This window comes from Nothobranchius furzeri, chromosome 10 (genome assembly GCF_043380555.1).
Source record: "Nothobranchius furzeri strain GRZ-AD chromosome 10, NfurGRZ-RIMD1, whole genome shotgun sequence".
In the NCBI taxonomy this organism is placed as follows: Eukaryota; Metazoa; Chordata; class Actinopteri; order Cyprinodontiformes; family Nothobranchiidae; genus Nothobranchius; species Nothobranchius furzeri.
The window spans coordinates 66,064,497-66,091,335 of NC_091750.1; the positions used below are offsets into that span (position 1 = coordinate 66,064,497).

Below are 26,839 nucleotides of genomic sequence, written 5' to 3' on the forward strand. Positions count from 1 at the left end.
AGATAGGTAGGTTTTACCATTGCAAATCTGCAATGCCTGCCTCCTGAGGGTTAACATTGATCTCAGTGACTGTTGACTTAGAAACTTATAGTTTCATATTTGCCATCACTCTGCAGCCCTCTACTGGTCAGATACTGCACTTAATAGTTTTGTGGAGCGGGTAGGTGTTCTAGGGTAGCTCTTTACCTGCTTTACGGCTGTTAGCTGTAATGCTAACAGTTAGCATTTTCAGTTTGCCGATCGTCAATAAAAAGCACATAAAGAAGAAAAAAAAAGAAGTTTACCTTTTCTTTGGCAATGTGGTAGAGCCTGGAAGGAAAAGTAAGAGAGCAATGTCTTTTGAGGTTAAGCAAAAAGCTAAAACCAGAGTGATGGCCTATGCTAGTTGGAGGGAGCTGAAAGAGGCTATAAACTCAGACTAATGGTGACCTGGCTTTGTTGCTACTGGACTTGTATGGGATAAATTGTTTTTCCAACAGTGCTTTTTATCTCATGGTTTATTTCAGTACAAGTTGAGTCATGCTGGTGTTAGCTCATTGTTAGGGCTAGCTAAAGCAGGTTGTTTATAAGATCTGTAATTCCACTTTCAACCAGTAGGGTGGAGGAGCAGGAAATCACTGTGTTACTTTAAAATGAAATTGTGTTAGCTGTAAACAGCATCCAGAGGAGGAGGTCAGCTTTTCAATAAGCTGTAACACCACCCCCGCACTACCCCCACCCCCATCATAACTCAAAATAAGATGAGGATCACTCCAGCTTGAGGAAATCATCCTTTGACATTCTTCTGTTTTCCTTGAAGCTGACCAGTCAGGGATAAGCCAAGGAACAGACCAGTCATACTTGGGTGTTTGCCACGAACGAGCTCTGGAGACATTTTCACCCTGAGGGAGACAAACGGGTTTTATTATGATTTAATCAGAAAAGTGGCAGGAATTCTTAAGTGTAAAAGTAGTTTTCTTTAAGCTTGCTGCCACTGAGACGTAAACTGTGACACGGGCTGATGGTGCTTCTCTTTTTGTATCAAACTTTAGATGGACCAGTGGGTGACCCGGGGGGGCACCGACCCCCTCCCTCTGGAGGAGGAGCACTGCTCTGTGGTGGAGGTGACGGAGGAGGATGTCCAGAACTCAGTGAAATTCGTTCCTAGTCTTTCTGCTGTGGTAAGACTTGTGTCCTCCTTTTTCCATGGAGTGGGCAGTGCTGAGAGGATTGAAAATATACAAACATTAAATTGACTTTTAAAAATAATCATTAATGAGATTTTTAGCCTCACCTGTGACAAAAAAATTGCATATGTTACTTTCTACTCATCAATCCGATGAATCCAACATTTTTTATTAGAAGATTTTTATTGTAGAAAATGATCAGAAAAACATTTTAAACCAGAGGCATGGAATTATTTCAATAGGCAAGGCAGCTTTATTTATAGAGCACTTTTCTAACACAGAGGCAACTCTATGTGCTTTACAATTATCAGGACATGAAATGAAAAAACATAAAAACACAACTTTAAATACATGCTCCTGGAGGTAGGAGTCAGGAGTGAGGAATTAAAAAAGCAGGATTTGTAGAAGAAGAAGAAGAAAATATCATTTCTATAGCGCCTCTCAAGATAAAAATCATGAGGCGCTTCACAAAAACAAAAAAATGTAAAAATATTAAAAAGAATTTAGAAAATGGTTAAAAATATATTTTAAATGAGCAAAAAATATACAATTGTGATTAAAAAATGTTAAGAAAGAGAGAGAGTGAACAGGAAAGAGGGAAATCAGTGAATCCCGAGGAAGGTGGAATAGGTGGGGAGAGCAGAATAAAGAGCGAGTGGTGAAGAAGGTCATACAAAAGCCAGCTTGAACAAGTGAGTCTTCAGCTGCTTTTTAAAGGAGCCAAGGTGGGCGGGGCCATCTATGCAAATTTACAGAGTGATGTAAGTCTATGTGGTTTTTCTGTCCTTGAGCGTTTCACCGTCTATTTCCTTAAGGCGGCTAATGCAGGAAAAGGGGGTAGAAGACTATTTACATATCTTGGCATAGGCTACATGTGAAAACTCAAACAAGTATTACACGGCTGTTAGTGAAGCAGACTTTTAAAAGATGTTTGCATATTTTTCTTGAGAAAAGTAAAGCATAAAATATCTTTAATTTAATTGGCCAATTGTTTTCTGGTGTCTTTTTCCTTAGGATACATTAGAGCCCTCCAATAGAAACATAAACACAATCTGGGTCACTGTTTCTTAGGAAGGGTTTGCCGTATTTAGCCAACGATGCTTGCAAGTCCGCTTCCGAATAAGTCTGTTAAAGTTTGTGGTTCTATTTACCAGGAAATGTTAAAAAAGCTAAAAGTTTGATTAATAAAAGAAACATAACAACAGGCTGTTTTTGCAGGTGCCACATGAAGTCCTCTCAGAGGGCCACAAATGGCCCACAGGCCACATTTTGAACACCCCATATCTCATAGCTTTTAAACGGCTGTTTGGTAGATTGATCTGGATCTAGATCGCAACTCTTCACTCTTTGTTTCGTCTCTAAATAATTTTTAATTCCCCCCATGAATGATTCTCTCTGATCACTTGGAGCCTGTCTTCTGTCCCGGTCCCTGTCACTGTCCCTGTCCCTGTTCCTGTATTTGCTTCAGATCCTGGTGAAAGCCATGCTCAGGAAGCGCTCTTTCAGTAACCCCTTTGAGTGCCCAAGCAGGCGAGAAGAGCGCTCCATGTCTGCACCCGGCAGCCTGCTCATGTAAGCACACACACCCTTATCTCCTGCATAATTAATACTCTCTCTCTTTCTCTCTCTCTCTCTCTCTCTCTCTCTCTCTCTCTCTCTCTCGCTCTCTCTCTCTCTCTCTCTCTCTCTCTCTCTCTCTCACACACACACACACAATGCTGGAGGAGAGACCTGCAGGAGCTGAACTCTTTCCGATATCACTTAAGAATCTGAGATCTACACTTCACACCTGTCTCCTCTTCCTGTTCCATCAGGTTGACTTGCACTCGTTCTCGCCGCAGCACCTGCTGCTTCGTGTTGCCATAGCACCATAATTCAGCCTTTCATTGTATGCAGTAGCGCTCACAGCTTTTGTAAGGGCTCCTTCTGCGTGTGTGTTGCTTTTAGCATTGACACGGGATGAAACAGACAAGCTTCCGGCTGACCTTGGATTTCCTGTTACGTGAATTGAAAGCATCACACGAGGAAACGGCTGATCCCATCATGCAGTTTCAGCAAACAGCCAAAGGCAAATTGGAGCATCGATAGCTGTTCTGCTGCTGTAACTTGAGCCCCCTTGGGACAACAGGTCCACGGTCATCCAGTCTCTGTCAGGGAGGTGGAGCTGATTTTTATCTCCAGCTGCGGTGGGTTTATTGTGGTTCCTCCACCAACTAGGCTGAGGCTTGCCTTACACACCCCGATCCTCTCGGAGAGTTAGAAAATAACAACTGATGAAATTTTAAATCACACTGCCCCCTGCTGGCGAACAAGAACACTCAAGATCTTGGAGCAAGTGTGTGATTGTGGCTTTTGTGGACTGGTCTCTAAGACTCAAAAATCAAGTTGGATGCTTTCAGGTTTTGCTGAATCGTTTACAGAAGACATGTTTGTTTGGGAGAGATTCGTTTTTTTTAAAGGTGAATAAAAAAATTGTGATGTTAGTGGAATATTGATGCAGAATGTCCTGTATGAACTTATCCCACTTTTCCCTGATTGACACGATGCAATCAGGATGTCAGGTTATGAAAAAGTACTTGTGACCTTTACAGATTTCCTCTTTCTCGTACCGTTTCGATGTCTCAGATAACACAAGATAATCTGAGTAAAAACAAAACTTTGTTTAATTTATAAAGGGAACAAACCAGACCAACCTGGTCCTGTTTGTGAAGAGATTTTGACCCCCTAAGCCTTCTGACGGGTCCTTTTCTAGCAGAATTAAGCCCCAGACCATCACACTACCACCACCATGCCTAATGTTTTTTCTCTCCATCTTTTCCCTCACCTGGCTGCAGGGACTCGTGGCCCCTTCGGCCCTCTTTAAAACTCCACTCTTCACACAGGTAAAAACAGCTGATGAACCACCACCATCATCATCCTCTTCATCATCGTAACCTGCTTTTCTCCAGCTGTGGCCTCTGAGGTGTTTCTGTTATCTTGCAGCTGCGCTCTGCTCATTTAAGCACCACTCTAGAATTGATCCCTCCCTTGTCATCTTGTCTCCGCTGCTTCAGTGTGCTTCTCTGACATCCTTCATTAGCTTAATATCAGCGTGAACATCTGGACCTGGCCTCACCTCAGCCATCCAGTTTGCTACCTGTTAATTCTTCTTCTCTTGTTGTTGTTATAGGAAGAGCAGCACGGGAGATGGACCCAGAGAAGGAGAGCTGGAGGACCTGCATGAAGACGAGGCCGTCTCCTGAGGTTAACTGAGAGCAGAGTTTTGTCGCAGACCATCTGCTACACACTCATTTCTCCTTTAACCACCATGCACTCATGCATTCCCCCAATAAAAACATTCAGACATGGGACGCCACTCTTGCAACTTTAAAGATGATATTTCTTGCCGAGACACTCTGAAGCTAAAGCTTGCTTCCTGTTGGTCTCATATGATCACAGCTTCTTCCGTTCTTCATCTTCTGAGCCTCCAAAGGATGATTGATGCCCTCGCAGTTACCATCGAGAGTGAGATGAGCTTTCTAGATAGTGTGCTCAAATGAATGTTGCAGAATAGACTGGTACTGTGCGTTAATGTGAGAAAAAGAAGATGTTTTTATTTCTTTATGTGCATGGTGGCTTTCTGTTACTGTCAAACACGAAGCGTCTGTTCAACCCTCAACTCTCTGACTTCAGCATGTAAAGTCCCTGTATCGTCTCTGCAGCAACTCACAGGGATTTTCCAATTTCAATGCTGTACATACGTGTCTTTAGGCTAATTCTGCGTTCCCGTCTCAGCCCATATTTGTGCCATTTGTAATTTTTACATGGAAGCGGTTGAATTCCCTCCATGGAGAGTTTCTTTGAGGAGGAAAAAAGCAGGCCAGCTGTGGGAAAAGCAACATTTCAGTGTGATTTATGATTCATGTGATGGCAGTTATGAACACGGGTTTGCAAGAAGTCATCGTGGACATAAAAGTCCTATTAATTTAGTGTTTTAACGACTGATTTGAGCATAATTTTATGACGTTTGATCATTTTTTTTTAAACAAGAACTAGTCCGAAGTTTGAATGTCCTAATCTAAACACGTACTCAGCTGCATCTTTTAAATATCAGCACAGAAATTTTTACAAGTCTTTTAACTTGATGAGGCAAACAAACTTCCTGTTGGTGATTATGATCAGCTTCAGCTCCTTTCTCCTTAGATGAGCGTTTAAATTAAAAAGAACAAAGCGGGAATCTCCATGTTTTCCATGAACTGGAAACTACTGGAACACCAGTGTCTCTGTCCACATGGAAGCTTGTTTTCAATCCCCACGAAGCGAGAGGACCGAGAGAGGCATGACTGAAATCTACAGCTGTTCACGTGCACAAGCTTAACCACTTATTATTGGTTGAGACAAATATTGAGCTTTTTTGGCCAAAATCAGAAGAAGTATGTTTGGAGAAGCCAAAGTCAAAGGCACAGAACACCCTGCCAAGCATGGTGGTGGAAGCATCATGCAGAGCTAGCTTTAGCTTATGTTTTTAATTATCAGTGAAGCTAAAGGTTTTGTGTTCATTCCACCCTGGAAAAGGAACAGGTCATCTCAGTTTTTTTCCACCTCCTTCACATTTGTGGTGAGTGTTTGTAAGCCTCTCCTCCAACTCATTTTCAGGTTTCTAATGCTGCCTGTTCCCCTCATAACTTTTGGATTTCGTGTTAAAACATTTTCTTAAAGACCTGTGTGATAGACGGTCAGTGAGAACTACATTCTCCAAACACCTTAACCTGAGCCAGGTGAGGTCAACAGGACTTTACACCTTAAGTTTCTTTATAACGGGGCTGAACGTGTTGCTTTTTGAGATCTTTTAACCTCCTTCATGTCAGTCCGGTTCTATTGAAGTGATTTCTTAGATCTGATGGTCTGCTGCTGGAGCTGTTCCCAGTTTTTATAATAAGTTCATTCATTATTTAACACAGCGGGTAATTGCTTTATTTGGTCTCTACTGACTGAGCGTGCTTCTGCATCGCCACCGCTTGATTCTTCCCTCATTAACCGACCTGCAGTGTCGTCCCGTGAGAGAAGGACGTTATGAAGATGAGGCTGGTGAGATAGACTTGGACTGAAACAGAAGACATGGACTGATGGAGTCTGATCACAATTGGTGGTGTACATCCACAGGTGAATTGTGAAGCCCGTTGATACAGAACATTCTAGGTGTTTCTGTTTCTACCTGCTGGAAAGCCTTTAATAAGGGCTCTTTATACCAAAAAATAGTGACCTGCTGTTTTCATTTGCCTAAAGATGTGTTTTTTTAATCAAAGCTCTGCCCTTTATGTTTGTGCAGATGTTTATCACTTGCAGGGAAGTGATATTGTTCTTATTACCTTCCATTGCTAGAAAACTCATGATGCTCATACTTTTTATATAATTTAATTGAAGATCAAACTAAAAACCGCTGCTTGTAATGAAACATTTGCACTTTCATCCACGACGGCCGTGTTATAAAGAGACGAGCTGTCGGTTCACCTGTAAAAGACCATATTTACTGTGCTTTTGAATGCATCATTCCATGCTGTTGATCTGCATGCAGCCCCACTAATCACTATCAGAAACAGAAGCATTCCTGTTTGTGCGAAAGTGCTGCAAAAGCTGCAGCGTTGGTGCTTTTGTTGTGCATGTTGTGAAAAAAGGAGAAAAGCTTTTTTATTTTTAACTGCTAAAAAAACAAAGACACCTCTGCAGTTCCCTTTATGCTCTGTCCTCATTGTTTTACTTTCATCTCTATAAACTACAAAATGACCCTTTATGAGACAGTTTGTCTAACTCTTCTGATGGTTCTGAAGGACGTATTCCCTGTTCAAACGGACTCTTAAACATTTTTTATTTTATTTTATTTCTTAGATTTCTAATCTCAGTGGGGTTTTAGCTGATTCCAACTAAAGATTTTTGCACCTGCAGAAGGTTTTGTGGCCATACTGTTGGGATATTACACATTTAATTTTTGTACATGGTCTTAATTTGTAAAGTTTACCATTTTTTACACATAAAGGCCCAAATGACCCACGGTTTGCCTTCCCTTTATGCCTGTCCAGATTTGTCTCATTTGTGCAGTGAAACATGAGGGGAAGAGAAAATTGCTGGGTGCAGCTGTCAGCACGCGGTGCGAAGAGCAGGGCTAATTTAATCTAGATTTCATATCATAATTGCATCCAGAGGGGTTGAACTGTGTGTATAAAATGAAATCAAGGAGTCTCAGATCAGTGCTGCATGTGTGTGTGGTTGTGTGTGTACATGCGTGTGAAATGCCTGCGGTTTGTGATTCGGTTTCATGCATAAAAGAAAGTGCTCACCCGTCTGCAACATGCATGTCTCGTCCCAATGAAAATCAGTTGATACCATGTATATATGTACCAATAAAAATAAGCTATTTTTTGCATGTTTTTGTACTCCTTAACATGATACAAAATTATAAATTAAAACATTCTGAACACCTCAAATTGTGTCCGTTTCTGTTTTTACAAAAAGGGATATGTAACGTCCAGCAATGGTCAGTTTAGGTTTAGCTTGGGTTAGCTTGGTTTCCTAAAATAACAGAGCCTTCAAATGACTCATTCTGGAAGGTACTGAAAATGTCAAGAGTGAAAAGGCTGAAATCACAAAATTATGTGAGAAATTCTGTGCATGGAACTTCATAACTATGTTTTGGATCGACCATAGGACTATTATAATTTAGAAAAAAAAATCACAATATTGACACCAAAAGCCCAAAGGCTCAGTACATGTTTATTAGAGTTCATCACGAATGCACACATAGGTTGGCTGACTCTAGTTGTGCATGCAAACACAGTTTCTGTTTGTTCTGTTAAGACAACGATATTGAACGATGCGACGAATGATTGGTGCCAGATCTTCATCTTTTCGCCTGTTTATTTACAGACACAGTTAAAGTCGTGGAGGTTACACCCATCGTGTGGACAAAGGCAAACGAGCAACACCCAAAAAAGTACACAGACTGGAGAACGTGGTTATCTGTGGATGTCACAGAAGGAGGGTCACCATATGAGGGCTTTTAAATCAGGAGGATGTTGGCTGAAGATCAAAACGGTGAAACGATGTGTCCTTTATCACCTTAAGGGGTCGGTTATGTGCGTTCTTTTGCAAGGCCCTTGGATCCAGTGCAGTACACGTTATAGCAGCATGGCTTGTTCAGTCCCAGTTTACCTCTGTACAAAAATAGAAAATATGAAAAAATTTAAAAAAAAAGCAATCATCACAAAATTCTCTTTGCAGGCTTTAATGTTCTTTTGCTCTCAGATACCTCGGTCTCCATGCTTCCTGCCTCTGAATCAGGGTTCTGTAGGACAAAATCCACAAAACAAGAGCAAATCAGACTGCTACCACTCAAAACCACCCTCTCCTCACTGCGTGAAGGATTACTTTAAAAAGTAAAGACCAACTCCTCTAATGTCCAGGCTTCCTCATTCACTCACGTTGGATTTGTCTTGGATTTGTCCTGCATTTACTTCGAAGGTGGAATAGTCTTTAGAGTCTAAAGCAAGCGACTCACTGTCCTGCTGTAAATACAAAACGTTCTGGCTGTTTTAGTCCACCAGAGACCAGTTCTGGGTTTGTCTCCTGTCTGGTCTGAGCTGGTGAGACTGTTAATCTGAAGTGGGATGTCTCCCTGCTGCCATCTTGTGTTTAAAACCAAACAAAAGTAACACATCAGATCTTACCTGCACTTCAGTGTCCGTGTATTTGAATTTCATGTTCTTGTAAAATTCTCGTTTTGGCAGCAAATACAGCAGCACCAGGTCACAAACTACAGTCGCCTAAAGAGATTTTAAAAATCAGGCGTTTTTGAGTTTTTCATAGACTTTTGATGCGTTATTATGATCCATGCACCAACGTACCACTCCAAAAATCCCCACTCCAGAGCCTATTGCTGTCAAGGTTGGGATGATATCAAATTTTCGTGCCTATAAATAAAATTATTGCTCAGATTTATTCATTTCTAATGAAACGTTCATACAGATTCACAGTTTTTTTTCCCATTACTCACCAGTGACTTCACAATGATGTCAAATCTGATGCCAAACACTTTGAGAAGAGTTCTTTTTGAAACACCATTCTCAATGTAATGCTTCGCATACCTATAAATGACCACAAGATTAAAACAATCAGGTGAATTGGAACATTTTAAATGGTGAACTTGCAGCTTCTGCCCTAAGAAATGTTAAAGCTGCAGCCAGTGGCTAATCAGGTTGCTCACGCCTGTGTCTCACTCCCTGAGAGCAAACTCAAAGAAAGTCAGGAAGAAAAGGTAAATGTTAGATCGTTACTGTGCAAAATTACAAGTTGTTAGAATGTAATTATTGATCTATTGGCATATATGTACATTTTTATTTGTTTACATTTTTTAGGTGGGAGATAAGACGAGTTATAAAGAGCCTTTACTTCTAGTTTGGTGTGTTCATCAATTTGTGGAGAAAACTCCCAAAGAAATCATAAAATTTCACCTTAAATTGTGTAAAAACTATAAAAAATGTTTTAATATGAGTTCAGTCGTGTAACGTCAAACTTTCTGGGTCTCATTCAATCGTTGAATGACGCTTCTACTGTCAAACTTACCTGGACCTTCAAAGGGAGCGGGGTTTTCTCACCTGAATGGGATAGTTTCTCTTGTTTTACTGCTTATTTCATCTTCGTCAAATGACAAAATTGCCAAAAGTCATACCACACCACGTCTAACTAAACATATTTTAATGTATCATTTTGCTGTTTCTTTTTATTTGCAGACTATGAAAAATAGAACAATTTCAACCCGTGCAGATGATGAGCTCCTTTGGTGCTTTTCATCTTCAGAACCAGTAACCGAAGCTTCCGCTCCCTTTATTTCTAATTCTGTGTTACTATTGGGAAATTATAGCAAGTCAACACCCCTGAAGCCAATTAGCAATCAGTTAGCATCGCTCGGGTGTTAGCTGTAGTTAGGTGTGAAGTGAATTCAAAAAGTGATCAACGTCAGAGCTCCGTGCCGAGCTGGGTACGGAGATGAGTCAGTGTTTGGTCATAGAAAAATAATCAGGCAGGTTGAAAACACACACACATCTGTGTGTTCCCTTCTTGTTGCCTGTCGGACCCACAAGGATACAAAACATTACTAAGAATCCTCACCAGCGTCGTGTAATCAGCGTTGCTGTTTCACTGATGAGGCACGAGGAAAACGTTTTAATGAAAAGTGATGACTGGTGTGGGCAGAGCTCAGCATCTCTGCTGAACCCAGTGAATATGCAAGATGTTTTAATCTGCGGAGCTTTTTCTTCTAGCTTCGCAGAAACATTGAAGAGCAAACATCAGTTATTTTTTCATATCAATTGCTGTTCAAAAAATACAATTTGAAACATGTATTGTGGGTATTTTCTTTTAAAATACATAACGGCTCATTTTTTTTGAGAAAAAAGTGACCCTTTTCAGAAGAGCTTCTAAAAACGCTTCTCACGTAACAACCAGGGGTTGTAAGCTAGCCCTGCCTGAAGCTCAACGTGGTGAGTAAGTATTTATGTGGTACAACGGTCATGCTTTCTAGCGGTTGTGTTCACTAGTTTAGAATTCGTTCAACTTTTGCTTGTGGAGGCTATACAAACCTGCAATGTGCTCTTTAAGCCTGAAAGAAAAATGCTTTTCTACTTTATTTGTGATTTAGACTGTACTCTTGTACATTACAGATAAAACTTAGAACCAACAAGAAATCCAACAGGAGAAATGGATCTGTTTAGCACTTCATGTAGGTTCAAAGTCCTTTAAATCCTAAATCAGCACAAAACATCATCTCAATAACACCCGAGTAACTTAAAGAATCTTAAATTTCTTTGTTTATACCAGAAACAAAGTGTTTTTATGTGGTTTTAAAGTTTGAACTCAGCGGATCACGTTCACACACCTGAAGTTGTAGCCCATGGATGTTCTGACTTCGTCCATCTCGTTGGCGTTTCCATAGAGACCATGAAAGCTGTACTCCGGTTTACAGTGTTTAATATGAACATCCAGGTTACATGTCCAATCGACCACAATACCAATGGCTCCTCCCTGCCAGGAGGCAAAAATGTTAGACTCAACAAGTGAACAGGAAGTATATTAAACCTGCATCAACATACCTCTTTGGCTATTTTTTCAAAGGAGAAGCCAGATAGTTTAACTATGTCTCCCAGTTTGAATATGGGACAGAGTGGAGCGTCCGCTGGATCATAAAGGCATTTGCTAATGTAGAGACCATCGATCCCCTCCACCAGGTTACTCCTGAGAAGACCGAAAACTAGTTTATAATATAACTACAGAGAGGTAATCAATAATAATAATAATAATAATAATAATAATAATAATAATAATAATAATAATATGACAATGAGGTTTTGTGGCTTTCAGTTAAATAAAAATGGCAAACCTGACTTGAGATGGTTCCAAGTAATTTAAATGGTTACATTTTCTAAATAAAATCATCAAGGTGTCATTTTACTAAATTTTCATCATCTGTTTTTTTGGTATTTTTAAAAATTGTGACAACAAACATTTTTGTAAGGGTGTACCTTAGAACTTTTTATATCACCTGATTCATGCCTGACTGCAGCATATTTAACTCTAATACAGAGAAATGAGATGCATCACCTTTTGACGCCAAATAAAGGGAAGTTTACAGAGTTTTTGATGAAGAGAGTGTAGTTTTCTGCAGATATCAAAAGAGGAGGACTGGAGGGGAAAAGAGAGAAGATAATTAAACAATGCAGTTCATTTGAACGCAACTTTATACACTTGTACGTTGCAGATTATTCTAAATTACAATGTTAATCTATCAAACAGTATGGAATTCTGTCAAAGTGCTGCAGCTAGCTCCTGCTACTGTTATTTGCATTTGTAAGAAAATAAACCCCATAGCATTCTATGTAAAGCATGTAAGGAAGTCATGTAAAGAGGTATAAAAGAATATTACATGAACTGCTATGAAACTTTGCTTCAGATAAATTGTTTCCTCTTGGATTAGCCACTAGCTTTGTAGCATTATCTGGTTTATCAGTTCAAACCTGTCAACAAAGAAATCAAAGTTAATGACTAAAGACTAAATCTACTCTAGTTTGACATTCAAGCGCATGTTTGTTAATTGCAGGCATGTTAAATAGAATGTTTAAATTCCGGACGAGCCCCCACTTGTATTACAACACTGTTTCGAATCTTTGCCAAATTTAGGTCATTTGAGGTTGATTATTTTTTAGAACAGATGGATCTAGATATAAATGGTGTGGTTTTCCCATGACACCATCGCATTTGGCTGCAGAGAAAATAATTTGAGTTTTAAAATAATTAGTTTTAATCTTAGATTGTTGAATTGGGGGTGAAATAGACATGTCCACTTACTCTGGAATGTAGGTGTCATCCTCAACTGGACACCAAGTTAGCACCTCACAGGTCTTTGTGGCGTTCACACAAACACCAGTCATTTGTCCTTGAAATGGGAACAAGCAGAAACCCCGATATTTAGTCAAAACACACAATAAGCAAAAGTACATGTGCTCGGAGCAGCAGTGAGAAATAGATACTGTGAGCTTTTGTTTATCTTACATTAACATCAAAGCAGCAGGCAAGATTTAAGTCATCCAAATCAAATGCTGAAATTGCTGTTTCTGTTATCAGGGCCCAATTCCAAAACACAATTTCTGTTATCGCTCTCCCTCATCAGGAGCAGAACCCATTCTCCACAAGGCACTTGGTAGCTCTGACCTTTGACCTCACACTCCTCTCTGCTTTTCCACAGGGACACTCTTCATGTGCCTTAACCAGGAGGCAGTTTGCCTCCTCTGGAGACGCCTTGAGGTGACTGGTCTGAATCAGAGAGATCTAAAGCTCTGCTCTTACTGAAGACTGATGGAGGACTATTGGTTTATGTAACTGCTGCTTGAACTCCTCTCATGTGACATTAGTTTTAATGTCTGTCTGGTCATAATAAGTGTCAGCTCCAAAGCATGAACTGTTGTGATGTCTACTTGCCTAAGGTAGGGGCTTCACCTTCTCTTCAACAACACTAACATACGCACCAAACATTTGGTTGCTAAGACCTCAGCTGTTGATTTAAAACTTTTCCCTCTGTGCTGGCCAAGAGCGATCCGTGATTTTTGTCTGAATGTTTACATTAGTAAGGATGTGTGAGGCTGACTCTAGCACTTCTCAAAAGCCACCGCCCATTCTGCAAACATACAGTGTCAGAAGTGACACAGCTCATCACATGCTAATGATAGCTCAGATAAAAGCAAATATCATCCTACCTGTTGTAACAGAATGAAATGACTGTTTTCCGCTTAAAAGTCATTTCCCCCCTCTCCTCTGACACAGAACTAGTCTGCATGAGATATGGCCTCAAGGTCTCAAGCATTTGCTGTAAACTGCTTCTTTCCAGCTCAAGAGAAGAATGAAGAAAAGGAGTCTCTCCTTTTAATAAATCAAAGAACTTTATTTTTAATAAAGCTAATCAAACAAAGTGTTAGTAAATAATAAGATCTGGTCTTCCCACTTGTACTGCTACCCTTCGCAATCGAATGTACAGCTGCATGTGTAAGCTGATGGTCTCTGGAAATGGTATTGTCTCTGTAGCATCATGAAGGGACTGTTTTCCCCTCTCTCCTCATGAAGACTTATCTCCGTGAGATATTGCTCAAGGCCTTTGATGCCTCTGCTTCTAAACTGTTTTAACTAGCTATTTGTCTCCCCCTACAGCTCAAGAAGAAAGAAGTCCAAGAACTCTATTAAATAATCAAATAACTTTGTTAGTCCAAATAATCATGTAAACTCAATGTTCAATCAATCTGTGAAATGAGAATATTAATTGCTTGATATTATAATCCTATGATAGTATTTTAATAAGTAATATAACTTTAAACTACACACCAGACTGATCACACGTAATGTTAAAATCACATAACAACATTCCACATTACACCCTCCATTTTGCCTCATTCACAACCTAGATCCATTCATCACAAAGAGTGTTTAGAGTTAGCTAGCCTCATTTTAAATTGTTTAGAAATAAATCTTCTTAAACTTTAAAACTTGTCTCTCTCTCTCTCCTTTGACTCTGGGTTAATACGAAGTGTTACCTAATCCCTGCAATAAAAAGTTCCGATCTTCTGTTTAAAGGTAGTATTCAAAGATACATCAACTTGATTCCATATTTTCTATGGAATCTCACCTTTGATGGTTTCTCACGTAAGATGTAACTATCAGACCATTCACTCTCCATCTTGTCCACAACGACACGAAGCATGACTCGATTCAGTTTGGAATCACTGGCGTTGTTGCCTGTATGTTTGACTGATCTTGCCAGTTTGTATTGCTATTGGTTGTAATTTTATTGTTATTCACTTGCTTTATTGTTCTTAAATGTGTTTTTATTTTCTTGCTATTTTTTTATTGTTTTTAATCCTCTAATCTTTATTCTTCATGAATTTATCTATTTTTACTGTTCAGTGTGTTGTCCTTCCCATTATGGACCTTAAAGGACCAGAATAAAGTTTGATGATGGTGATGATGATGATGATTGGACGGCTGCAATTAATCCATGACAGAAACCAAGATGGGAGCTGGAGATAGTGTCCCTTATCAACGTGGTCGGAATTTCACAACCAAACTGATGTCGTCTAAAGAGCTGATCACAGCAGGCAGGATAGTAAATGTTCAGAACTTGTACACAGATGTTAGTAAAAAGATCAAATGACTCTGACATATCTGAATGGGACGCAGACGGTTATGCAGCTAGGACAGCTGGTGTTACACACTGTTCATGCCGTCAGGATTTACCGTGACCCGTACGTTTGAAACTCCCTCCTTTACAGTCGGCGTTTGAGCTGCAGGTGTGCTTGCCTGGGAGCTGTGAAAAACGAGAAAACAGAAAGGACCTGAACACCACAAGAGAAGAGCCCCCACAAGCTGATGTTTATGTCATACTGAGACAATTAAGACCAAATGGGCTATTTTCTGCTACACATCAACAACACAGGCACGCAATTACAGAAACAGTCCAGGAATGAGACCCCGTTTCCGTTTTGTTTTACTATTTATGGTAGCAAATAAGTCGGAGGAAGAGGAGGAGCGGGAAGAGAAAAGAAAGGTTTTACTCACATACCTCTGGACACGTTCCCATTTTCTGACCTTCAGTGATGATGAAGTTGGTCATCACTACAAAAGACGCGTCTCCCTGTTGTTTTGGATTGAAATAAAGGAATTTTTCACATTTTAGACTTGTGCAGTAAAATGCTATTATAGTTAGTGCAGATTATAAAATCAACAAACTAAAGACTCAGCTGGGAAAACTGCAGCGTATTTTTTTTATATTTATTTTTTTACAAATTTGACGTTTTTTGTCGCTTAAAATATTCAGATCATTGTTGAATCATGACCTCTGACCTTCACCTGAAGCCTGCAATGCTTTGGCTCCAGAGTTGTTCTTGAGCTCTTTTAGCCTACTTCATGTCTATGAAGGTTCATCAAAACATCAAAATGAAAAGAGGCGCCCATGTAAGAGTGGAACAAGCCTATCTGATAGTGATCGGGTTTAGTAGCTGCATAGTTCTGTTTTTTTGTGAACTACATTTTCTATTTAGTCAATTTGTCATTGCCTGACATTGAAATTTGTTTGAATTGGAAGTATTTCTATGAGAAGGAAATTCATTTTTCACTGCAGCTTAAACGTCTGTGCCGACTTCTCCGTTATTTTGCATTTCGGATACCAAATGGAAACAAAGAATTTGGCTTTTAGTTAAAAAAGCAGGAAATGAGGTCAGGAGTGATTATGAGAGCAAGTTAAAATCTGATGAGAGTGAAGCGTCTCATCATAATCTTCATAACTGAGGTCCTTTTCAAACCCTTTTAAAAATCCTGTATTTTTGGGCCAGATTTATATGGATTATATTTGTTGAATGTCACATTTAAAGCCTGTTTGAGGCCAGAAACCATCTGTGTTCACTATATTGCAACTGTTAGCACATTTTTTGCTCACTATATTCGTCTTTTTTCCACAAAGCATAATGGATGTTAGACACTTTCTCATGTCATTATTGCTCCATTTTGTTGGTAAAAACTGGATTCTCTAGTACAACCTACTTCATCCCCATCATCATCCAGCAGGACTGGTCTAAAGTGTCTTTTCATACAAATCACAGAGACATTTTTCACCACAAATGCTGCAGTTGATCAAAGCTTGTTGTGGAAAATGAAACCTGTTCATCATGTTGGTTGGATCTAAAGAAAAGCTCACGCCCAAAACTCAAAGCAAACATGGCAGCCTTTATTGTGTCTACCTTATTTCTTACCCACAGATAACGACACTGTTCCAGCACAAAACGGCCCTCAACCACAGCATCCATGTTGTTTGCTGAGCTATCAAACACCTTCCCCTTGCCAGATTGTCACACAAATCAGGTTTTTAAAACCTGGTTGGATTTCAGTGTTGACCTTAACTGTCTGACTCGGGTTTTGTTCCTGGGACGTCATGCTAAGGATCACTGACTTGCAAGCGCCACTGACCTGAGAGGGGAAGACGTAGTCCGCCACGTCCCACACCGTCTCCCTCCCGCTCACGTTGGTGTAGCCCACTCCTTTCATTTTGGTGAACACGGAGCTCACTGCTGTGTCTGTGGACTGGTAACCTTTCTCGTAGATAAAGACCCACCTGTGTGAGACACAGAGCGCATGAAGTGTGAGCTCCAACCATCCAACCTTGAAGCATGGACACATGTGGGTCGGCTTGTCCTTTCTCCACATCAGAAGAACAGATTATGATAAATGACCTCTGAATACAGATGTTTAGCAGCTGCGATGTTGAAGAGCAGCAAGAAAGCTGGTTGGAAAGGAAAACCAGATTCGAGGGTGAATTTTTCTGATCAGAGATGAAATGATGCTGACTGCATCCTGTCAAGGTAAAGATAAAGTTCCTCACCGAAGGAACTGATGAGATGTTTAATAACCTGGAAAACACAAGGGGCTACAGTGTTGCCCTGCAGCAGGAAGGTTGCAAGGTTGAATCCTAGCTGCAGCCTTTCTACGTGGAGTTTGTATATTCTACTGCTGAAAGTACTTGTGTACTTTTTACTCTTGTATTGTTCTGGTGGGACTAAATTCTACCGTTTTGGATTTGAGTTCAAGGGACGTACAGAATCACACTGAGGGCTGCTAATGGCCCACAAACCGCATTTTTGGTACACGTGTAACAATTAGACAGAGGAAAGTATGTTAGTAGGAGCCAAAACAAACCAAAACGCCCCCTAGTGGCTGGCTGCTATTAAAATTTTAGGCACCGCCCACCTGATATAAACTATTGAGACGTTTAAGAACAATGACAACAAAATAAAAACTTCAGATCATTTATTTCAGGTTTGTGAATTATGAAGAGTCCGTTTTTTGCTGTTCAAATCTGCATTATTGTTTTTATTTAAGTACATGAGGATTAAAGTGGGTACTCAATTGTTATTTCAGTAAATCTTCCGTGGTCTCTAGTATGAATGAATGACTTATGAAAAAACAAACTCTGGCGCTCCTTTTTCAGGAAATAAAAGTTGGCTAGGCTGAAGCTGTGGGGGGCAGTAGGATTTACGGTTTTACTCGTGACTCTTTTTCGTGATACTCAAACATCTCACCTCGAATTGGCTAACAGTAAGTCAACTCTTCCACTGCCTCCGTTCGCTCTGCAATGTTGTTGTGTTTTGTCCATAAATAGAACCCTGAAGGAGTCCTGTTGTAGAGTTGCTAATGCTAACAGTTAACTTCTACCAGATGTACTCTGGATGCTAAACCAAGAACAGCAATCCTGGTCGAGAGCCAAGATGGGTGAGTTCATGAATGCAGATTTACAGTGTGACGTGTGGCTCTTTTGACTTGCTCGTTTTCCTGTCTATGTTCCTTCAGCAGCTAATCTAGAAAGTAGAGCTAAAGATCCTTTCCACAGTTGCAGGCATGTCAAACGCAGCATGACCGGTTGTAGTTCGACAAACACAAGTATTCCACGTTTTGCAGAGCATCTCACCTTTGAATAAACCCCAGGATTGTAAGCAGGGAAGTTGGTGCAAATTGCCTGACTCTAAATTCTAAAAATACAACATGGCCGCCCTGTAAATAAGATATTTTAACTAAGCTTTTCAATAAAGGGGTCAGGGGCTCTGGATCTGTTTTTGTTTTTGTCAACATCGTAAACGTCTAATGGGATTATTTTTGCCATAACATTGTGTTTAATAATTTGTGATTGTGTAACGGCTTCCCGCCTGTTTCAAACTTCTGTTTATCTGTATAAAACCACCTCCTGTTCTCGCTGTAGCTCGTCATTTACCAGAATCTGTTGTGATGATGCGACAAATTTCAAATGTGAGGCACTTGTGTTTCGACATCAGTGTCACACAAATTCAATGCAGCAACAAAACTGGACTACGTCAGCTTTCAACATTTACAGGGAATGTTAGATTTTCAGAAAACAGGGGGAAAAAAGGTTTTAACACACTCCACCACTAGATGACCAAAGACCTATTTCAGTGGTCCCATTTAGGTCAAAGTGGTCAACAAAAGCCAAGTTGGTGCAACCTGTTGACACCTGTTCTTGGTGCAGCTTTTTACATAACACAAACATTGTTCAGTCCAGAAAACTGAGTAAACAACCATCTGATGCAAAAATGACCTGATGTAAGAATGTTAAACATCACTTTGGCTCCAAGAGCTTTGGGATCTGCTTGTTCTGGTTTCTATGACATGATTCGGCTGTCGCGTCAGACAGATGGGTTCTTATCAGCAAGGCTTCTTCACCCTCAGTCGTTTCCACATTAGGGCAAGAGATGCTTTCAACATGGCCTCTAATAGGAAGGGTGAAGGAATGGAGAACGATGCATGTAGGGACCAGACTGCTGGTCTGGGACTTTTTTTTTTCTTAAAAACATCAAATAAAACAAATGACACGTCTCCCTAAAGAAGCCAACATTCACATAAAAGGAGATTAAAAATACTTTAAATACTAATAATGTTCATTTAAAATCTGAATATGCAACGTTAATGTAAAATGTTGAAATCTAAATGTGGGAGTTTTAAATAACCTACAACAGTAACCGCGGGATGAAGAGCAGTGGTGCCCCCAAGGTTTGGCTAGGGGTGGCCATGACCACCCCTGGAAAATTGCTGGCTCCCCCAGGAAGGACCAATGTTTTTTAATAAATCTTATTAATGTTCACATAAACCAGAAATTCATGTTATTTAATCAAGGCATGAACATAAAACCCAATAAAAAATTATACAGTTAATGAGTTAATAATTAATCAGAGTTTTAAGAAATGAGTATACTAGAATAAACCTTAAAATAATATTTCAAATAGCTGAAATGCATTTTTCAGAAAATTTTGTGTTTCTGAAATTTGAGGTAAGTGTTTTGGATGCATATTGTTTTGTCATGGTCTGTGTCTGCGTCTCCTTCTAGCACCCTCATGTGTTGTGTCTGCATCTTCCTCATGTGTCTCCTGGTGTTCCCCATTTGCCCTCTAGGTTTCCCTCCTCAGACATCCCCCTCCCAGGTCCTGTGCTCTCTTGGCCCCCTCTTAGCGACGCCCCTGTAGTTTCTGTCTGTAGTGTTTTTCTTCAGTGTCAGCTTCCCCTTAGAATATTAGTTATGGTTCATGCCTTATGGTCTTTTGTTTTTCTCTTAGGTCATTTTCCTTTGCCACAGCCTTTCTTTATTTAGTGTTTTTTTCCCACCAGTGTTTTTCTTCCTCCTCCCCGATTTAGTAATTGTGTTCACCTGGTCCCTCTCCCCACACACCTGTAATTCATCTCCCTCTCTTCTTCCCAGTCTATATAAGCCCTGTCTTGTCTCTGTGTTGTGTCGGTCCATTGTGTGTTTGTCAGCGTTTGTTCGTGTTCTGTTTGAGCTTTTATCTCCAGGTCTTCGTGCTCTTCGTGAGCTTTTGGTCTTCAGGTTTTGGTGCTCTGAGAGAGCTTTTTGATGTCCTGTTCTCCAAGACTTTTGGTCCGCTGCCATTTTCTGGATTTATTTTTTGTTCTTCCTAAAATAAAGGATTTCTTTACTTTTACCAACTTCTGCCTCGAGTCATGCTGGGTAATCTGCATATTTGGGTCCTAAACATTCCCCACAACCTGACATGTTTATTTTATTTATTTATTTATTTATTGAAAACAAAAGGAGTGTGCAATAAAATCCTCTCTGGCCCTGTCCGGCCACCCTTATCGCAATCTTCTGGGGGCGCCACTTTTGAAGAGATGTCATCTCTAAGGTCACAGAGACCCTTTGACGGTTTGATTGTGTGATGTTTATTCTTTATTAATATTTCTGTCTGGGTTCTTCCTTTGAGTTGATAAATAATCAGTGTTTAAACAGCAAAAGGACTCTGAGATGTGAGATAGACATTCTCCTCACCCATGCTTTTATTTTGATAGTCCATTTACAACAAAAATGAGCATTTTTGCCAATCATTTAGTTTAATGTATTTAGATTTTATTCTAAACATGTTGAACAATAATTTTTTAAAATAAAGTATTCAAGTATAACTAGCTCCATTTATCCAGGAGCTACTTTAGTGATCCATATCTTTAAATATCTTATTTTATATCAATTTTAAAGAGTTTGTCCCCACAATCTTGTCAAACACAATTTTTAGGAGCTTTATGGTTTTCGAGATGTTTTCAGTGTCTTTGTGCTGCCAGGAGGCAATGGCTGGCTTGCACTAAAAAGATAACACAGACGCAACATCAGCTTTTTTAAATGGTGGGAGGGATGGGGGCAGGAAGCATGGTGAACATCATGTCTTTCACGTTTCTGGGACTCAAGCATCACAGAAACGTTTCTTTTTTTTAACGTGATCATGGACACAAATTATGCACAAAAGGAGAATTTCCATCAACGAGGGCAAGGAATATCAAACGGTTTGAATTCCAGAATGGAAGAAAAAAAATCTAATTATTATAGAAATGAAAGCAATGAGAGCTGAAATAATGGGGGAATGATATTTGCTTCTTCAGCGACAGGCGAGGAATGGTGATGATGGGGGGGTGGGGGGGCTCTGCACCAAAGAGATTAGAAATTATTTCCTGACAAAAACGGGTCTGATTAAAAGAGACAGTTAAGTAAAAGCTAAGAATACATTGTGTTTAACACAAATGTTACAATAAGGCTGTTAATTAAAATAGTATCAAAAGCTGCTCTAGTTTCTTTTCGAAATTCATGAGGGAGCTTCACCTTAAAGTTAATACATGCATGAAAATCTTAGAGGAAATGAAAGTCCTAATTTCTAGTTTTTTTTTCTTTTTTTTCTTTTTTCTTTTGCAGATTACATGCTGAGGTTGATCTCTGGGGTTAATCTGAACATGAACATCTCGACAACCAGCAGTTCTGCGGTTCAGCGCTCAGAGGATTGAAATGGGCCGGCTTCCGCTCCGACCCATCGGAGCATCGGTTAAATCTTGAGTAGAAGGATGCAGACAGCTTTCTAATTACATCTCCTCTCTCGGACATCCAGCTCTAATGTGACCCGACCGCTGCAGCAGGCAGGTGACAGAGGTGGAATGAAGCAGGATGGTTTTATTCTCAGGGGAAATTTGTATCAAAGTGCACTTTTTCTCCTTCAGCAGAGGTGAAAACTGAAGGCACTGCTAATTTTAGTTGTGTTCATGATTTAGATCTTAAGTTTGTCTCAGCTGTTGTGTATAAATGTCAGGGTAACTGGTAAAGGAAGACGCATCTGTGTGGGCAGAAAATTGTGCAGCGGTGGATCTTTATCTGTGTGAGCATGTGCCTCGGCGTGTTCATCACGACTCATTCCTGCAGGTATCTGCTGCTCAGAATCAGTGAAAACAAACGTGTCCCTTAACTCTTCAGAACATAAACAGAAACCCAGAGCAATGACTGGAACTTTCTGGAGAACTCCAACATGTCAAAGCGTGCAGCTGTATACGTAAGTCACCAAACATGCAGGAAGTTTTGCTTCAGCTCATAAAGGACAGCTATTATCCGCCCTGTTATCTCCTGATCTCCAACTACAGCTGCCAGTCATTCTGTTTGCTCTGTCAACAGGACACGTGTCCCTGTGGATGCCTCTTTCCCAGCCTAAAACACCTTTCTTTAAGCGTACACAGTTTGGTTGGACAATCATTTCATCCTCCTTCATCGTTCAAACATGCATGCCATCATCCACCTGAGCAGCAAAGTTCTGAGTCTTACCCGATGATGTAAGCCAGGACCCCCAGCTGGATGAGGCGGCACACCACTCCCACCCTCCTGTTCCTCACCAACACCTGGCGAGGAGTTTCATACTCAAAGAAGAAGTCAGAGAGGGCATTAGTGATCTGGCTCTTCATCTTCTTTCTCTTGTTGACCCACAGAGAGCAGGGTCTGTCTTGTCACCTCAGTCTCATATAAAAAAGAAAATCTTCAAACTTCCTCTTTTGGCTGCTTTTGCCGCTTGTTCCCAGCTCTCTGAGAGTCCTGCCTTCTCTCCTAACGTCTGACGTGCTTCGACTTCCTCCCCCCTCTCTGTTTTCTCCTCCTCCCCCCCCCCCCCCCCCCCCCCCCCCCGTGCACCAGGACTCCCCACTCTGCTGCATTTGCACATCTTCCCGTTTGCCTTGTCCCTTTTCTTACTTTATTTTTGCAAGAATGTGTGAAACACCATTCAGCACAGGCTTTTAAAAAGTTTGCATAACTCGGGAGTCGTGGCGCAGTCAAAATGAACACTGGACTTCCTCCTCTCAGAGCAATCAAACCCTATCATTTGCACTGACACTTTCTTCCTGCATGCAACACAGAGATAGACAGCAGCACAAACACACACGCTTCAATGTGCTCATTGTGCCGCCCCCCAAAAAAAAGAGAAACTGCTCCCAGGAGATAACTCCGTATGAAATCAGTATGTTGGACCCTTAAAACGTCTTATAATGCAAAACTCACTTTTTGCTGCCCTATGGGTCTCTACTGCCTTTATAAACACTCAAATGTGGAAAAAAACACTCCATTTGTTTTCTGCCAGGGCTTGGTTTTAGGAGTTATCTGCCTAAAATAAGTTGTTTCAAAAAGTCCTATTTGTGATGTCACAAATGAGAAAATTAGCATAAAATCGCCCCTCACCTATACATGTTACAGGTGCAACGGCTCTTCTCAGAGAACCTACTGAATATCGGAGCTTCTCAGCTTATAGCAGCCTGAGCAATGTATGGGTGATAAATGACCCGCACTTGTATAGTGCCTTTCAGAGTCCAAAGTGCTTTATGAGCTACATTATAGCCACAGCTGCCCTGGGGCGCACTGACAGAGCGGAGGCTTCTGTCCCTCTGATCACCACCAGCAGGCAATGGCAGAAGATGGGATCAAACCTACAACCCGCTCTACCTCCTGAGCTACTGCTGCTCAGCTGGGCGTGGCCAGAAACAGCTTGTTTTCATACTTGGCCTTTCCACCATGCGTGTTAGTGTTGTGTAAAGTCTGTGAAACATAGTACACAGAAATCAGTTGCCATCATAGTCGATGGGTGAATTTCCACCAGCAGCAAAGCATTTTGGACACGTCCCAGAAGTAGTGTCATGTCATTCCAGTAAACGTACGCTTCGAGTCTGTTTTTTACACAGTACACTTCCAAAATGTGTCAAGCTCAGCAGTTCTGATCAGCACAGACAAGAAATCAAACCCTGGAGCAATGTAAAACATCCAGAAACTCTCACACCTTCAAGAAATGTCCTTAAAACAACGTTGATATGTCCTTATTATAAAAAGGTTTCTTGTTAAGACAAGATTTTATGTCATGTTATAACAAAAAAAACGTTGTGACTACCAGATACTGCCGCTATAGATTTGCCACCACAGATAATCTACTTTATCAAACATTTAAACGGCTACAACTCAGGCAGATTTACAGATTTTGAGCTAAAGTTTGTCGTATTAGGAGCTTTGAATTAGCTGCTAATCTCAATTGCAGCTAGCTTGCCTCCTCCTCCTGCTGATTCTCCAAACTCAAGTGGTTCTCACTGCTGTCTACTACAGGTAAGATGCTGACTGCTCAGTAATACTCCACACAATCCCACTTCAAATGGAAAGTATTCCATTATTATGTAGGATTTTCTTAATTAAATACAGTGTGTGTGTGTGTGTGTGTGTGTAATCCTGGTAGACCCCAAAACCTCTAAATGACCCATCACCATTGCTCTCAGTGAACTGGAGATTTGAGTGTGATGTTGTGATTTTTCTGCTCTAATCCGTCTTTGGCAGCGTGACTCGTGTCAGCCAGTAATGACCTCTTCACCAGAGTCAAGACAGCTGCAGCAATGGCTGCTGCACAACTACGGCGAAGCTTAATATGGACAAACCTTGGAAGCAGCTAAGAAAGATTTAAGAAGCTAGAGTGGCTAAACGAAACAAAAGAAGACAAGAAATTCAAGTTGAAAAAGAGTCATCGGCGCAAGGGCAAACATCATTAAGCACACGTCCACAGAGAATGGGATTAACGTGTAGAAGCACTTGTAATGTCAGACGAACAAAGTCAACCCCTGTCTGATGTCCAAACAGTACAAAAGTTATATAAAGCGGGAAAAGTGTCAACAAAGCCCCAACGTGTGCTAACGCCACTCGAGGGTAAATGTAGAGAAACTTTAGCGACCTGAAATTGTGTCTGTGTGTTGTTGTTGGGATATTTTGAAGGCTGAGGAAGGCTGAGGACATGGACGTAATTTTCACTTGAGAAGTGGGGGGGACACGGGGGGGGGGGGGGGATCTTTACAGTATGCTCTAATGGGAAGCAGGTTTCAACACAAACAGCTGTTTTACGCTTGGTCTTAGAGCTCAACCAGTGTCAATTTAATATAGCGCAATATTGTTTTTGGATGGTAAAAAGTACAGGGGTCAAAACTTGATTTTGGAAAAAGTGGGGGGGGGGGGGCATGCGCCCCCCCACCCCCACCATTATTACATCCATGGATGAGGAGACGTTTCAGCTGTGGTGTCATAAGACGAACACATAGAGAGGAGAAAGGTTTTGTTTTGGGTTCTACAAACAGACACTAGGAGGTACTAAAAGCAAGCCAAAACTGCCCAGTTCCCCTTTAAGACCAGCTCAGTGGCCTAGTGGTAGTGTCCGCCCTGAGACAGGGGTCCAAATCCTGGTCGGATCATGACAAAGACTTTAAAAATGGGACCCAATGCCTCCCTGCTTGACACTCAGCGTAAAGAGGTTGGATTGGGGGTTAAACCACCAAATAGTTCCTGAGCGCAGCCACAGCTGCAGCTCACTGCTCTCTACTGGGATGGGTCAAATGGGGAGATGATTTTCACCAACGTGTGATGACTAATGGGACTTTTAAGATTTAAAGTTATTATTTTTTAATTTTGTTTACAGTATTTGGTGAGTTTTTCCATTTCCTTTGGACTTTTGACCATCAGGTTAAAAAATTTAAGGCAATTACTAAATTTTAAGGTGTTTAAGCTTCAAATCTTCAATGAATTAAACTAATGTTCTCAATTCAGACAAAGTGTGAGCTCTGACTTTTATTTATGTGGACTTTATCTAGTTTTTATTTTTAGTTTGTTGGTCTCTTTTTTTAACTTGTTCCAAGTTCAGTTTACACTTTTGTAATTGTTGATTGGTTTGATTTCCATCAGTGTTGATGCCATAAATGTTTGTGACCAGAGTTGACTGGAAATAAATCTTTGCTACAATAGCTTTATTATAGATTTATTTATTTTAAGTAGGACACTTTAATCACCCTTACAGGAGTCAACCAGCATAAATCCTGGTGAAGCCGAGCTTTTCCTCCAAGTGGGATGAGATGTGAACATCTGATGAGACGTCATCTCTAAACATTTGTGTCAAATCCCCTCATATTTGTGTTCATGCAGTCCTCAGCGTAATCCTCTGTGGCTATCTGAGTAAATCATGTAAAACGCAAACAACAAAAAGAAATTACAAACATTTAGAAGATGTTTGCTCAGTTGTTTTGTGTTACAGAAAAATTACATGTAAAAAGGAAATGATGCTGATTCGTTCTCTGTGAAACACGCCTAAATACCACAGATTAGGTCTTTTTTACAAGTTCAGGTCAGTATTTATATTATAAACAAAATTATGAATAACGAAAGCATTTTAATGTCACGATAAGTTTATTAATTCTGAGCTTTTAAATCCACAAAGTCATGTTTAGAGTATTTGGAGTTTAGCTTTCCCCCAAATAGGAGAATTTCTTTGATTAATGTGCTTTTGTTATGATGCCACACAGAGTGGCGTATGCTGCCACCTACTGGACAAAACAAAAATATTTCGGGGGGTAATTTTGGTGTCTCATTCATTCATTCATTCATTCATTGTATTACAGCATGAAACAGGGGTGTAAAAGGTTAAAAATGAAGAGAAAAACACTCAAAATTCAAAAATATGAATATATACGCACTGAAAAATATTCTAATATAAAATCTAAAAATATTGTGGCAATTGCTAAGAGATGGCAGAATGTTTACAGTGAATGGAGCTAGGCAGGAGGAATGAGGCAGGTAGGATGACAAATTCTAGATTTTGGTGTAAAGCTGACTATGGTGCTGCTGCCTCTTGGCTAGATGGTCGTTGTAAATGAGAATGAGTTCTCAATCAACTCGTCTGATTAAATAAAGCCTAAATCAGTAAAAATAAATAAATAAATAGATTTGTTTT

At 40.3% G+C, this 26,839-nt stretch overlaps 2 protein-coding genes across 8 annotated transcripts in view; one reads left to right on the forward strand and one right to left on the reverse strand.

Annotated features, from left to right (window-relative positions):
• Positions 1-7,627, forward strand: part of camkk1a (calcium/calmodulin-dependent protein kinase kinase 1, alpha a) — a 96,071-nt gene extending 88,444 nt beyond the window's left edge. For 3 of the 4 annotated variants that reach the window (XM_070555918.1, XM_070555919.1, XM_015961765.3), the window contains 4 exons: positions 1,032-1,160; positions 2,635-2,738; positions 4,001-4,048; positions 4,336-7,627. In XM_070555918.1, coding sequence (XP_070412019.1) covers positions 1,032-1,160; positions 2,635-2,738; positions 4,001-4,048; positions 4,336-4,408 — 354 coding nt within the window. In that variant the 3' untranslated portion in view covers positions 4,409-7,627. The remainder of the gene's footprint in view (positions 1-1,031; positions 1,161-2,634; positions 2,739-4,000; positions 4,049-4,335) is intronic. The other variant, XM_015961766.3, reaches the window with a different exon arrangement.
• Positions 7,628-7,880: 253 nt separating this feature from the next.
• Positions 7,881-22,682, reverse strand: p2rx1 (purinergic receptor P2X, ligand-gated ion channel, 1). 4 transcript variants are annotated; one of them, XR_001573148.3, is made up of 15 exons: positions 22,375-22,682; positions 16,698-16,842; positions 15,298-15,369; positions 14,973-15,042; positions 12,540-12,627; positions 11,796-11,876; positions 11,288-11,429; positions 11,074-11,219; positions 9,193-9,283; positions 9,044-9,109; positions 8,867-8,962; positions 8,621-8,704; positions 8,449-8,484; positions 8,259-8,353; positions 7,881-8,159 (listed from the first exon to the last, which is right to left on the reverse strand). XR_001573148.3 is itself a non-coding variant. In XM_015961770.3 (14 exons), exons 1-14 carry the CDS (start codon positions 22,509-22,511, stop codon positions 8,348-8,350), a joined length of 1,248 nt encoding a protein of 415 aa, XP_015817256.3. In that variant the 5' UTR covers positions 22,512-22,682; the 3' UTR covers positions 7,881-8,347. The 4 variants fall into 4 exon arrangements, 3 of the variants coding, with proteins under 3 accessions (XP_015817256.3, XP_015817255.3, XP_015817257.3); XM_015961770.3 differs by having other exon boundaries at positions 7,881-8,353; positions 14,985-15,042; XM_015961769.3 differs by having other exon boundaries at positions 7,881-8,353.
• Positions 22,683-26,839: the final 4,157 nt, after the last annotated feature.